The sequence below is a fragment of the Centroberyx affinis genome, unplaced genomic scaffold, assembly GCF_046629955.1.
Source record: "Centroberyx affinis isolate AG114_WGS23_722 - 3 ecotype Tasmania unplaced genomic scaffold, CSIRO-AGI_Caff_v1 ptg000942l_1, whole genome shotgun sequence".
Taxonomy (NCBI): Eukaryota; Metazoa; Chordata; class Actinopteri; order Beryciformes; family Berycidae; genus Centroberyx; species Centroberyx affinis.
In genome coordinates this window covers 126752-142022 of record NW_027279516.1, presented here as the reverse complement: position 1 = coordinate 142022, position 15271 = coordinate 126752, and the positions used below count along the sequence as shown (strand labels likewise).

At 41.4% G+C, this 15271-nt stretch overlaps 1 protein-coding gene across 1 annotated transcript; it reads right to left on the bottom strand.

Moving 5' to 3' along the window:
- Nucleotides 1–657: 657 nt before the first annotated feature.
- Nucleotides 658–10730, bottom strand: znf576.1 (zinc finger protein 576, tandem duplicate 1). Its single transcript, XM_071521912.1, has 12 exons — nucleotides 10205–10730; nucleotides 9177–9695; nucleotides 8518–8922; nucleotides 7661–7878; nucleotides 5090–6931; nucleotides 4273–4552; nucleotides 3810–4010; nucleotides 3627–3719; nucleotides 3329–3515; nucleotides 2398–2611; nucleotides 2061–2217; nucleotides 658–1955 (listed from the first exon to the last, which is right to left on the bottom strand). The coding sequence occupies exons 1-12, from the start codon at nucleotides 10728–10730 to the stop codon at nucleotides 907–909; spliced, it is 5691 nt and encodes a 1896-aa protein (XP_071378013.1). The 3' UTR covers nucleotides 658–906.
- Between the last annotated feature and the right edge of the window lie 4541 nt (nucleotides 10731–15271).

The window sequence follows — 15271 nt, the reverse complement described above, 5'->3', positions numbered from 1 at the left end:
CATTAACTTAATATCTGCCCACACAGAAACACGCGGGTATGTCAAGTATGTGACCCAACTCACCTTAATGTATATGTTTGAATATGTTTTTCCTAAGTGCAATGTCTGTTGTGTTTTTGCTATATAATGTGCAAAATTTTTAGATACTGCTATCGAATTTCATTTTGTTTATTGAGTTCAGAAATCCTTCTCTTACTGATCTGCATTCATGAAAAGTGTAAGTTAGTTTTGTACATTCAGTGTATGTAATCAGACGCCAGGGTCACATGACTACCTCTCCACTGGCTCAGGAAAAGTTCCGAGTTATGCAGTTATGCATCTTTTACAAGTTCGTAAAAAAAAAAAAAAAAAAAATCCAGAATGCAAACATTTGTCAGGAGTCCTCAAAGACGTCAATAACAAAGTTTTTTTTTTTTTTAAAAACCTTCATTTATTTTTTTCTAACTGAAGGTCAAATAAATAAGAATGCTAAAATTCCATGAGCCAAACACAAGCTTGTCATATGGAATGTAAATTGATTCAGGTTAAAATAAATAAAAAAAAAAAACATGGAAATGACAATTTCAAAATCAATTTCCACCTCTTTTCCAGCACAAATTGTATGGCTATGATTTTTTCACATGTCCTTCTGAAGGCAAATTCATTTCACACTTGACAAAAAACATTAGGAAGACCATTACAAGCCACATCACAAAGCATTTAGTTTTTAACCTGCGGCACAATAATCCTGGAAAAGAATGAGGCTGCCACTGAAAGGCATCATGGAAAAATTATGAGACAGAGGGGATAATACAGTTGTCTTGAATAGCTGGGTTTACATGTGGTTTTATCTGAAATCACAGTTACATTCTAAATCAGAAAGCAAGGAATAAATAAATAAGTAAACCATTAACTCTGGAGTGGACACTACTCGTTTCCCAAATTCCCTTGATTATGAAAATTCAAGAAGCAGTTGTGGTTGCGCGAGATACAAAGAAAGACACAACATTTAAGGCATAGCACTCGAGATGTTCTCTCACAACCCCCAAAACGACACCTGCCCCCTTCTCCCTCCCCAAGCTGCTCTGGCCAGTGGCCAGAACCGTCGTACCGTGTGGCTGCATCCGGGAGAGGACTTTCCTCTAACAGGTTGGGATTGGGGGTTTCACTTGCTGCATGAGCCTTCTGTGTGGGGGGTTGAGGGGGAACCGAGTCCTGGGTGTCCGAGCCACTGGACAGGATCAAAGCCTTAGACACCTCCAGCCTGAAGGCCATGAGGGTCACAGGTTCAGACACTGGCCCATGATCCTGTCTGTACAGAAGCCATGAGTTGACCAAAGCCAGATCTGTAAGGTACCACAGCACAGCTTGAGGCCAGCAAGTTGGGGCTGAGGCAGTGAGTGGGATACGGTAAAGATTTTGTAAGTCTCTGTTGAGGCGAGCTGACATCTGGGCTTTCTCGAAGTTGTCAGTGAGAGAGGCCATGTTTCTCTGGCCATTTCCAACCGTAGAAAGTATGAAACCATGATGTGACCTGCGCAACATCAGCCTCCCATCTGAGCTGATAAACTCATCTCCTATCTGTCCCATCGCTCCTCCCACCCTGCCAGCACCATGAACGCCTGCAACTAATAGACGTTCTAGCATTGCAGGGGTAGAGAGTTCCTGCTTGCAAAGAAACACCATACTACCTCTGGGGGCCATTTTTTCTACGGCATCTTCTTTGTCTGAGAGATCCAATTTAAGATCCAAATGTAGGACCAGACCGTCAAATCCAATTAATGTAGTGCAGTGGAGAGAAGGCTTGTTAGTGCTTATCTTCCCAGTCGTCAAAGGAAGAGGATACTGATCAACTCCATAATCACCCTCTCGTCTCAGCAACAGGCATCCTGCTTGGAAACGGCACAGTAATGGCTGAACCCTCCAAAGGGGATCAGTCTGTGTGTTCGAACAGTTCAGCTCATTTGGTTTGTCCCCTTGGCTCTGCCCATCACTAAGCAGAGAAATTTGACCGTTTCTACTATTACAACTGCTCGTTGCACTAGCATTAGTTGTAGCTTGCTGTACATTTTGAATGTCACAATCATTTCTTTCTTCCCCAACATTATTTATTGGATCCTTTGCAGGAGAAGCTAGCTTCAGCTTGCGAGACAGCTGGAGAAACTGGGAAAGTGGCATGGCTTCAGCAATCAGGGGTACCTTAGTAAAGTCCTGCCAGTAGAGCTTCAGGCTGGGAAACTGAAAAGTGATAGAAGAGACCAAATAAATTATAACATACAAGAAATGAAATAGAGGCTGGTATTTGTTAGTTATTCCATCATCAAATAAAATACTTGCTTCATTTTTCTAGTCTTACAGTCTAACCAATGGAGCAAGCAAACTTGACAATCAAGGTATGGGTCACACAGGAACACTAACCTTCAAAGTTCCCATTGCAATGTGGATCCCAACAAACTGTGCAATCTCTTTGGCTGTGACAGGGTTGGGCATGTTGGACAGTTTATTTGTGCATTGGGCAATTTCTACCCAGGTATCCCAACCAAAATACTTGGAGAAGTAATCAATGGGCTCTCTGCCCCTGCTTCCTTCTCTTAGTGAATGGGAATGGAGCTGGTTCTCTGGGGTTGGCAAGCTAGGGGAGAATAAGAAATAAAATATGAGCAAACAAGCGAGAATCACATAACAGCAGAGCAAGGAATAGTAATGATCTGGCATGTGGGCAATCACTTTGGCAGGTACAGTAGTACAAAATTTTAAGGGCTTTCCTGCACATATTGAAAGGAAAATATTAAGAGTCTGATAAAAGTTGATGGGTCACAAACTTCACAATAATATACTTTCATTTAACTTGGGGATTACCAATTTTGTAACTGTGTGATCGGCTGATTGGATGCGTTTTGGTTTTACCCAGACTTTCTACTGGCAACAGCACATTATGTAAAAGTGCACAGCAAGCGTAAACAGTAAATTTCAATATAACACTGTGTTTAACAGATTGTTCTTATGGCTGCATGACATTGCTGGCCTAACCATGTGTAAATAAATCATTGTTTTTATGCAAACATAGGTGCTATTACCACCAGTAGTGGTAATAGGGTGAATGGTAACATTCCATTCTTTTGAGATCAGGCAGTTGAAACAGTGCTCGGCCAATCACAGATTACCTGTTTAGAATGAGTATTCTACAAATTATGATCAGTGATCAATTTATCACTGCATCCCGAGTATAAAGGGAACAATTAATAGAATGCCATTTTTGCATCACTAGATTGCCCATTTCATACTTTATGTTTCAATAGCTGTTCAGTTTGAAAGACTGAAGTCTGAATAAATGAGGTTTGTACGGTACTTGTGTGACGTTTCATCTGGCTGTGGTGGGCTGCTGTTTTGGTTCTTGTAGTAACAGGCCATGGCTTCTGCCTCCGAGTCAAGATGAGGATCAGGCAATTCAAAAACATCCGAGTCCTCCTCATCAGAACTCTGGAGAAGGAAATCCCGAAGCTGTGGTCTATCCTGCCACTCAATGTCTGCCACAGCTGGAAGAAAAGTTATCATCTGTGTTTAACATTTATAATAAACAGCTGACAGACCTCGACAAAGCGGCTGTACATATTGGTCATTATAAGTTTGTATTACATTAAACAAACCTTCTGTATTTGCAAAGTCATTAACCCCTGCTCCTGACAGTGTCCCTCTCACTCTGGTTTCCTGGTAGTCTTCTGTGGCATGGCTCCCTTCATCTGTTGTAAACAATCAAAGCAGACAACATTGAAATAGAAGTCTTCCTGTAATGTCTGGTATGCTGGTAACTGGATAAAACAATAACGTACGCAGATTAATACTGGCTGGCCGATGTTCTGTCTGCTGGCCAATCCTGGCATCACTGGACACGCCCACAGTTAAAACACCATCGTCACTCTGAGAGCCTCCCAGTAGAACCTCCCTTTCCTCCTCCTTCACTGGGTAGAAGATGCACTGGTTGGAGTTTAAGTCAGGGGCCATGCTAGAGGTCGTTTCATCGCTCTCTATCACTGAAAACAAAAAGCCCTAAAAATGGTTCATCTGTCTCTGAAACAACAAAGCCCTAAGAAGGCTCATATACTATTTTTCTTCCCACTTAGCTAGTCACCATAGTGCACAGATTCTAGTCCAAATCTATCAGTACATTGGATCATTTGATGATCACCTGCCTGCTAGAAAATCCTATGATTAACTATTCGAAAGACATAACATGAACAAAGAAATAAGTTACACAAATTCTAAAAGTGACCTACAATTGACCCCAATACTTACGTGGACCAGAGGCGTTTTCAATGTTGATTTGCTCCACATTCCATCGGATGTGTCTACTGCCCTGTGTGGCCTGAGCATCATTCAGAATGAGGCAGCTCTCCTGCTTCACTAGAACTGTCCTTATATCATGCTGGTTCTGTGGCGGCAGGCCGACTCTCTGTCTACTGTGACAGGTGTGTGCAACCAGTGGTGGATCTGAGATATTCTCTTCAACCTTGATCTCCTGGCCTCTCTGGACTTCCCTGAACACCACTTCATTCTCAGCATTGCTGTCCAAACCCTGAAACGAAAACAGTAGCATTTAAAATAATTACATTGTTCAGTTAAGATCATGCAACTGCAGCACATAATAAAGACAGCAAGTAGGATCATTGGAAATGAACAGGTGCCAGTAGCTCGGCTCTACACTGACCCTATTTTAAATAAGGTCCACTCTATTCTGAATGACTACACTCATCCCTTACACTAGAAATTTAAAATGAGTCAGAGAGCCAGAATACTGCAGCGCTAAATTTAAACAACCAGGTTCAAGCAGTCCTTTGCTCCTGCTGCCATTAATGTATTCAATAGTCAGTACTGATTTTTGTTTTACAATCTCATAAGCTGTGCGAATCATTTATTTATTTTAGACTCTAACTACTTTAGACCTGTAAAATGTATTCTTAGTCCTGCTGTCATTTGCTTCTTGTTAATGTGTGTTTGTTTGTGCCCCATGGACAAGATGAATTTCCTAAATGGATCAAGAAAGTTAAACTTAAGCGTAGTATTAATATACACCATTCGTTGTTTCATTGATTAGCTGACTTAAAATCCTCACCTGTCTTTGATTGTTGCTTATTGCCATCAGCGATTGCTCCTTGTCAGCAGTCTCTCTCTGTCTAGAAGTGAGGAACCTCTCAAGTATGACGCCTGGAGATTGGCCAGCCTCGCTGTCCTGTTCCTCTCCTCCGTCCAGTCCCAGCCTTTCCTCTGACTTCATTACCTCCACAACACTGGTGGTAACGGACTCCAGCTCAAAGACAACCTGCTCTCCAGGAGATTCCTCTAATGAAGAGGGCACAGAAGGCACAGATGTGGTAGAAGCGGTGCCTTTATTGGGCTCAAATGTGGGGCTCATCTCTGGCTGTGAACTCTGGGATGTTGACTGAGTATGCTGAGGTGTGCTGGTCTCACTTTCATTGATTTCAGAATCAGATGTGCGTGGATGTTTTTCGTAGACTACCTGACATTCATCCAGTTCTTTCTCTGGTTCTGTTCGTCTGACATTACCACCAACTGAATTTCTCCTTGACATCACGCCCCTTCTTAGACGTCCAGTCCCTCGTCTCCTACCCCTTACCGCTCCTCTCGCTCCCTCTTCTTTTCTCTGCACTAAAATTTCCTCCTCCTCTTCTTTGATCTCTGGCTGATGTGTGGAGCATGAAACAGTCTGCGACGTTAGGCTTGTTTCAGTTGTCGTTTCATTATCCATCTGACCAGGAGGTACCAGGAGTGTGTCAGTGCTGCCACTTTCAGGATTACGGGGTCTAAAAGGTTCAATCTGGGAACCACACTCTTGAGCCAAGTTTGGATCATTTCTCTCATTCTGCTCCCCAACAGTGACTAAATCTACATCAACAAGTAATCCCTCCTTAATGTCTTCATCTGTGGCACCCTGGACTTCCGATTCTGAGCTGGGAAGCAAGGGATTCTTGGGGATATCTTGTCTGCTGGTCTGACATGTTGTCTTGCCCTCATCTGATACCAAAGCCCATCCTGCCTCAGAACCCTTTGTCTGGGTAGAGCTATTTAAAGGGGTATTAGATGATAAACATGGAGGGGCCTCCCTTTTTGACTCAAGAATTTTCATTTGATCAGCCTTTGAGGGACACGGTGACAGAACTTCTGGAGGGATAAGACATTGACTCTCTGGAATCTCTTTTGTGATACCCATCAACGATGCAATGTCTGGTACAGCTGTATTTCCACTCTTATCTTCATATCCACTTGCTTCGGCATCTGGCGCAGTAACAGGTAAAGAGGGAGAGGGATTCAAAGCTGGGAAAGAGACACTCCGCTCTCTGTCTTCTAATGCCATCTCTCCCATCTCAGCCTCAGTGTCCCAGTCTGTAGCAGCATTCATCACCCCAATGACCTCATTATGCAGTTTTGGAGGCTGGCATAGATCCAGCCTGGAGACCCCCTCAAAGATGTTTCCATTGGTGTAAGTGAGACCGGGACTCTCCACGATGTGCACTGTCGCCTTGTGTTCCTGAAGGGAGGAGACTTCACTAAATCTCTCTCCGCAGTCCTTACACTCTAAAGCACGCCTGGAATGAGACGAGGTTATCACTCCCTCCGTCTCCACCTTCGAGGAGGCTTTGCGTTTTCGGGTGGTCTTTGGCTTGGTGGGCAGTGTGTCAGATGGTGGAGGGGATAGTTGTAGAGAGGACAACAATGAAAGAGCTTTCTGGTTCTTTTTGGGTCTCCCTCCCTTTTTCTTACCTCCAGCTGTGAGTTTATTTGCAGACTCAGTTGTTGTATCCTTTCGCTGATTGCGTGTGATGTCTTTACTCCGTTGAGAGGTTGTCTGGAACTCGTGAGGTGGAGGCTCCTGCTTCTGGCCCGATGCCTTTGAAGGATCTAGTTTATAAACTTTTAACTGGGGCTGTTTATGACCCTTCAGTAGAAGTAGAGAGTCTTGTGTTATTTGTGGGCCAGGCATGTTTTCAGATGCTGTGCTTGTTTCTGTATTCATTTTTTGCTCCTTTGTCAGTTTTTTCTTTCTCTCCTTACTTGTCAACTTTGCAGCCTTTGTTCTCTTGGGCTGACTTTTTTGCATGATTTTCTGTTGTTTTTTCCTCTTAAATACTGGTGAGGCTACAACCTCTTGCTCACTTATATCCTCCACACCCTCACTGACCACGTCTTTTTGCTTTTTCATTTTATTTTTTCTTGTATCCTCTTTAATATGTTGCACTTGTGGATCATGGGTTGAGGAAGTTGATTTTATTTCTGCTGTGAATACTGAATGCTCTTCTTTCTTGTCTTTTTTTCCCTTTCTTCCCTTCTTTTGTGATGGCACTTTTTTCTCTGAGAGAGTTGTGGTTGATGCTTTACCCTTAAGTGGTTCTTCCTTGGTCGACTGACGTGGCTGTGACGGCTTCTTCTGCTTTTTGGTTTTCTTGTCTTTGTTTTGTGGACCAAATTTAACAACAAGGCGAGACTTTTTTGTTCTTTGGCGTTTGGCAGGTTTTTCATCAATTTGTAAATCATCCTTTTTTGTGGTCCATGCCAGTTCTTGCATATTTTCTTGAAAAATAAATGCCCGGGTTGACTTTCTTTTCCGTACTTTCACCAGTTCTTGAGCTGACATTACATTTATGGGTGGGTGTGAGATTGGTTGCACCTGCTTGGTCTCTAACTGTGACAGGACCTCTTCTTTAGTAGACGTGTCCTCCTCTCTGGACACCTTCTCCAACTGCTCCTGACTCTCTCTGCTGTCCACCAGCAATTTCTCAGATGGTTCTTGTTCAGGCTTCTCATGCATCTCTTCTACTGTGGCTCCATCTATCACAGAATTGACCTCATCCAGCCTCACTGTTTGCATCTGTGACTCAGCTTCTCCTTTGGGATCAGTTTGGGATTCATCTGGATTGTGGTTTTGTGTAAATGCATCTGCTGGGACAAAAGGGCAAGCAGGAAGGTCCTGTTGGTCTGTCTGTAAAGGTGTCAGTTCCAACTCAACTGTAGGCATAAGTGGTGGAACAGATAGGCTGGTCTCCTGCTGACCTATAACAGTCTCATGAGACGTCTTCTCCAGTTCAGTGGTTGGCACTAGTACAGAGGATGGCATTTCACTTTGCGGTACAGATTGGGATTGTTCTAACTCCACAGTTGGCATCAAGGCAGAGGTGAGTTCTAATATGATTGTTTGCTCAAGGTTTTGTTTGAGGTCAACTTCCTCATTCTGACAAACCATTTGATCCATTGGATCAGATTGAACTGTACCAGTCTCAGCTTGTTGAAGAATCTGATGTATCATCTCTCTCTCATGTCTTACTGTTTGCTCAGGTTCAACAAGTGGTATCCCTATAGTTTCAGGTGTTGCTATATGGGAACCTAGTTCTGAAAAAGAAGGGTTTTCCAACTGTCCATCTGGTGTAATAGGTTCCAATATAATTGTGTGCTCCATTGAATCACAAGGGATATTTGAATGTTCCAGTTCCACTGTCTTAGACTCAGTCTGTTTTAGCTCTATGAAACCCAGCTGCTGCGGGGTGAAATTCAGATGAACTGCTTCTCCCAGTTCTGATATCTGTTGCAGTTCCATTGGTGGGGCATGAGGTGGCACCTGCCCCAATATGACAACCTGATTCACTTTCTGCACATTTCCCAAAGACTCAATAAGTCTGCGAATCTGCTCTGTGTCAATGTTGGCGTCAACTTGTTGAAGAGGTCCAATTGGCTCCACTTGCAGTAGTGTTGGTTGGCAGATAGATATTGGGGTTATAATGGGTGTACCTTGTTTCACTAGCTGCGCAGCTGGGAGGGCATTAGTGGTTGCTGCAGGCAACATATTGTGCTTGTTTTTCATGTGATGTAGCCGTGTCTTGGTAGTCTTGAAGGTGGCCTTGCATACAGAACAGGGATATTTTATTGTAGAAGCATCTAGCAAAAGAAAAAAAAGGAGGAAAGTTTTAACACATTGCGCTATAACATAAAAAGTGCCACATAGTATTATCAACATATTTCCTGTGACATGGAAGATATCATAGTTTGGTTTGTGAAATTACATCATTGTATTAAGGAAAACCTTAACAAATAAATAACTAAAACTACCTCACCATTTTAACATGTACCATATAAAAACACACATCTGTGACATTATTATTATACAAATACATCTGACCAATTTGTCTTACCATTGTTTTTCTTCAGCGGTGCTTTAGCAGTGGCAGAAGTGTCTCCCCCATCTCCTTCAGTTCCCTCTGGTAAGTGTGACGCTATGTGTTTCTGTAGAGTCTTGGACATGCTGAACCTCTTTCCACACTCCTTGCACACATACGGCCTCTCTCCAGTGTGTGTGCGGCGGTGGTACTTAAGCAAGGTTAGTGTTTTGCATGGTTTGCCACAGTCCGAACAGGCATAACCATCCCGGCCAAAATGAATTTTTTTATGAAGCGTGAGCTCTGACGACTTGTTGAAGGCCTGACCACAGATTGGACACTTGAAGGGTTTCTTCTCTATATGGGCTTTCTGGTGGGCCATGAGCTCGATGGAGTTTGTGAAGTGGCGGTCACAAACATAGCAAGCAAAAAGGGCATTCCTCAGTATACATTGCTCATATTCTGCTGGGTGGCTCAACTTCAGATGACGCTCCTTGCTCTTGTGATCGCTGAAGATTATGTGGCACTCGATGCACTGCAGGGACAGCTGAGATGCTAGAGGACAATAGGGCAGCAAGAAAGTGTGCATATAACATGTTAATAATTAAAAGAGACCCTACAGAGGAGTATAAAGAAGGAGGAAGTATACATAGAAAGTATAAAGCTCGAAGCATAAGAAGAAAAGGATGTGGTTGTGGGCTTGCATAAAGTAATTATAGTTCCATCCAACTGGGGCAGCAGTAGCCTGGGGGTTAAAGCCAGCTTGAGACTCAGAAAGTCCCCCTTCCTAATACACATACTGGTAAGAAAAGTTTGTATGGGCAAGAAATTGGTGACTGATGTGCTAATATTGCTCTTTACCCATTACTAAAGTGCACTGCTGCGGTAGAGTGGGTCAGTGGTCAACAGTACAAGGCTCTTTAATAAGGGGTGGTGGGTGACCTCTCCCATAACTTCCCCTAGGCTACTGCTGCAAAAGATAAATCGCTCAACCCTAGCTTGCATGGTTCAATAAAGAATAAGAGCAAATGTAGAACTACCAGCAGAGAAGCTAAAATACTCACATGTGAGAGGCATAACCACTGGCTTGGACATGTCCATCTTCAGAGGGTCCAGCCTGTCCTTCTTGGAAGGGATGCATTTTCTGCCATCAGGTACTTTATCCACCTCTTGTACACCACAATCCAGATTCTGCGGTGTATCAGGTACCAGTGCTGTAGGGGCACTAGGCTTTGAGGTTGTGTCCATTGGCATCCCTCCAGTATTATGTGAGAGGTCACTCATTGGCTGAACAGCAGGATCGTTCCCCGCTGCTTGTGTGACCGACACACTTCCTGGTGTTTGTGCCGTCTCACCTCCCAGCGGCTGCACCACAGTTTCATTCTCGTCTGCTGTGATTACCGTTTCATTCTCGAGAAAAACAGCTGAGTTATTCTCCACTACTTGTGCTTCTGTTTCACTCTCTATTGGTTGTGCCCCGGTCTTGATCTCTGATGGTTGCTCCGAGATTTCTGTAGTCACTTGTTTTCTCCCAGCCTCAATCTCTGCTGGTTTTGAACCACTCTTCATCGTCTGGGTCAGACTCTGCATGGTTCCCTACTTCTCGGGTTCCTCAAATGGACTTGAATATAGGTCTATATGAGATCAGGAACCTGTAAAATACAACATGTATCACACACACACAAAGACAGAACACAGAAATATTTGTAAATTACATAGGTAAATCAACAATTTAAAAAAAACCATAAATTAGCCTACCATCAACCATTTCCTTTATATCATTCCATATTCTACCCATTTTCTAGGAACGACGTTGTTTTCTTAAAAGCATTAAATAGGATCTTTGTGATCCACACATAACGACAGCTGGGAGACCAGAGAATGAATGGGCTCAAAACATTTGTATTACAATAGACCGATGGGTAGGGAGGACAGCCATTGGCCGCAGTAGCAAAACCTCGATTCAACTCTGGCTAATTTGTCTGAATGTCGGACTGGGACAGAATTTAACATGCTGACAAATTTCAAAACAATCTGTCCACAATAACCATCACATATAATGTTAGCCTGGTTAGCCTACATAACTAATTTTGAGGCATAATCAGTCTGCAAATGCTTGCAATTCCGACCTGCTACAGAGCAGAAATATCAAAGTATTCACTCATTTACTGTGTCCATCGGTTTACACACGCACACACATAGTCGTATGAATACAGTGAGATGTAGATAAGGTTACCTAGGATGACTCGTCCGCCCAAACATCTCCGCGTCGTTTCGCACAAAGCCGACATAGTCCAGCAGCAGACATCATGACGTCACTGTCTAACGAGGAGTGCGGCAGTCACGGAAGTTGTAGTTTTTCTGGGTCGGTCAACATTTTTCATTCATGAGATGAGATAACATTAAACTTTAATGATCCCCGTGGGGAAGTTGCATTCTTGCAGCAACAGAATCTAATCAAAAACAGGGAGTAGGATGATAGCGCAGTATAATAGCGCTAAATAAATATAATAGGCTACAATAAATTAAAGAGGATAAGCAGCATGCTAGGCTTGCAACAAAGACATTTTCAGATACAAGGATGTATGCAGTTACCCGATTTACACAGACATAGCCTAACTCAAGACTTAATTCAAGGGCATATGTGCAGGGTGTGCAAAAGCAACTGTTCAAATGTAGGCTACTATTTACTACTACTACTACTACTACTATTAACTATTAACATTAACACACAGATGGGGGTAAACAGAATGTGACAATATAAAAAATAAATGTGCAAGCAAGGCCCTGTACAAATGTGCACCAAATGCAGCCTACATAATATTCTAGAGAATGTATGCACAAAAATAAGCTACAGAAATGTACAGATGTTCATCGAGTGTGAGATTCAAACCTTACAAAAATGTTTCTTTCTAAGAGACACAGTGTATGCATCTGATTTATGAAAACAGGATAAAAACATATTATGGAAAGTCTACTCTATTGGCCAACTATATTAGTTATTATTTATGTGTCACAAAATGGACAGGGGAGAACTGCTCATACAATGCAATCAAAACAGACACAACAGATAACAAATCACTCCTTTATAGTTAAATTATCCCATTTTATGTATTTTACCACCAGAATTATAATTTTTCATTATTAAATACCATGATATTAAAGATTTTGTGCCCAATGTATGTCTTGCATTAAAGATACCTGTTGTTCCTCAAAGAGCTGACCAAGATGTTGTCATGTGTAGAACTGGAAGTGTGTCAGTAGAACTACACTTAAATCTTCAACTTTACTTGTCATTTTTTTTTCTTTTTCAATTATGTTCCTTATCTTTAGATTTCTGGCACAACAATTGGCATGAAGATGACACCCTGTTTTGCTTGCCTCAGTATACCATGTCATATCAGTCACAAGAAAATCCTTTGACACAGATTACTACCCTTTTGGAGTTTTTACATTTTTCAAATACTGATTTTACTCTAACCTACGACTTTGATGCGTTTAGACATGACATCAATTTTACTGACAAAGGAACAGGAATGTGTTATTCATTAGGCTATATCTGCAAGATGTAGACTCAGAGGTGTTATTTGAACTGTTGGTTAAGTCAGCATGTGAGATTTCTTCATCCCATCATCCACTGACTCTTCTTTACCAGCCAGGTGTGATGTCCTCATGCAAAGCTGAAAAAAAAGAGAGAATAAACTAATCCACTAAGCCTGAGTATCTGGAACACACAGTTGATGTGCATGCATCAACAGCAGATCAACACCAGATAATCACAGGGTTTCACCACCTTTCAGAAAAGGATATCAATTACAACAGCAATTCAATTACTGATAGTGGAGCAGTCAATGTCTTACAGACTGGACTGGATAAAATAACATTCCCATTGATAAATACTTTTAATCTATCATATTAAAATTTTGAGAAAAATCCACTCCCTGAATAGACTGAACTGAAAGTGAATGGTCCTTGGTCTGTCCTGAGGCCTGAGAAACAGAAAGTGTATTGGCCAGTTGGTGGTACTGTTGCAACATATTGTAGGATCCTCCACAGTTCAGCTGCTTGAGAGAGATTCCCCCACTGTGACATGCCATCATTACAGAAAAACCTCCTGTGAACTGACTATAGATTTACTATGTGAGCATCCACTGCACTGCACAGCTTACCAGCTCACTACTGATTCCAGTCAATTAAACCAGCCTACTGACCAGTATGAACAAAAGTAACCATAGAGCTGTATGCAAACTTTTATTGTTGCAGCTTATTACAGAGAGAAAAAAATAAGTCTGTCTAATAAGTCACATAGAATTAAAGATAAAGCTTTATTCTAGACAAGATTGTGAAGGGGTAGGCAGGGTTATTATAGTTTGAGATTTCTCATTAGTTTTTATTTTTCTATAGTTTACATTTACATTTCAGTTTAGTTTTAGTTTTCAGTGTTTATAGTTTTAGTTTTTTGTTCATTTTGTCTTTTTTTGTTTTAGTTTAGTTAGTTTTTAGTTATCAAGTTTCAGTTCTAGTTTTAGTAAAGTTATTTTTTAAAGGTATAATGACAGAAGTTCAGAACAGGTATTTTGTACGTTTTCAAGATGTATCGTGTAATAAACAACAAATCATAAATTCATAAAAATTAATAACATAAATATTTCAATACATCCTCAACTAACCTCAACTTGGGACCAACTTGGATTCTTGCTGCACAGATTAAACACACTCGCAGACTCAACAGTAATCTGAATTCAGGACTGGCATGTATATTCAACATGGGTTGTGCAAACAGTGAACACTGGCACTTCCTCCAAGAACAAATGGTGTATGAGGGCCAAACAAGTCGTTCTACAGGATAGTGGCATCTCATGGCGTAGTTAAAATAACCAAAAATGTGTGGCCTAAAATTCATTCATTTTTACCCTGCACATAAACAAAGACAAAGACTACAAACATTTCAGGCATAGTTTATTTTAGCCTAGTTAGTTTTACAAGTTGACAAGTTTTTTATTCCAAAAATCTAATTTGTATTTGAGTTCATGACCATGTTTTTCATCTTAGTTTAAGTATGGTTGGATAAAAAAACTAACAGGAGGCTATACATTCAGTAACCTATTTGTTTTACAACATCACACAAGAATTGTTGAGGCTTACTTTGTTGTAGATCTTCAATGTGTCTTACAAGGATTATTTGTATATTACCACCTGAAAAATCCATATCAATATAATCTGACCGAGGACAGTCTCAGGAAATTTAGCATAACAGTACTTGACGTCAAAATTTGATTGTTGGTTATGTGGAACATTTCTCAAATTCACCAAGAGGAATTCTTGCCACAGTTGCAAATACAGTAGCCTAATTGTTAACCCTCTCTCTCGTTTTTTTGTTTTTCACCCCAACCATGAATCTTTAACAGTTTAACTTTAACCTTTAACTGGGAAAGAAATTGAGAAATGAGAAACATGCCCAGTACATTTAGTTTCAATGACAGAGAGGCATCAAGGGCAAAGAAGGCACCAGCATTAGAAAATACCAAATACTTTGTCTTTATGTGAGCCTTAAATACTCATCCCTCAAATGCCAATGCAGCTCCTTTGCAACTCTCATGGCTTCTGTTTTTGCTAACCTGGTTTTCATGCATCTTTTGGTGGTTTCTGACGGACTCTGGATAAGAGTAAACCTTCCCACAGTTCGAGCAAACATAAACCTTCCGAGAGGCGCTGAAGCTTGGTTTCTCCTCCACTGAGGCCATGGCAACTCCAAAACCTTGGACTGAGTCTGAGGGGTTTATTTGCAATGAATTGCGCTAAATGTCAACATCATCTACATCACTGTTTTCTCCATCTTTTACACTTTCAAAGACCAAGTCTTCTGGACTGCTGTTCTGTTCAGTCTCAACCTTTCTTTTTTTTACTCAATCGTCTGGTCTCTTCCTTCTCATGCCTGCACAGGTGGGTCTTGAAAACCTTCCAGCATGTAAACTCCAGTCCACAATCCTGGCATGTCATGCTGCACTGCTTTGCTACAAAAGAACAAAAAAGGAACCAAAAAACAACATTAAATCAGAAATTTTACAAACACTGTAAAGCAAATCTTGTGCCAATTAGTCTACTGCAATTGAACTCCACAGGCCAATTAT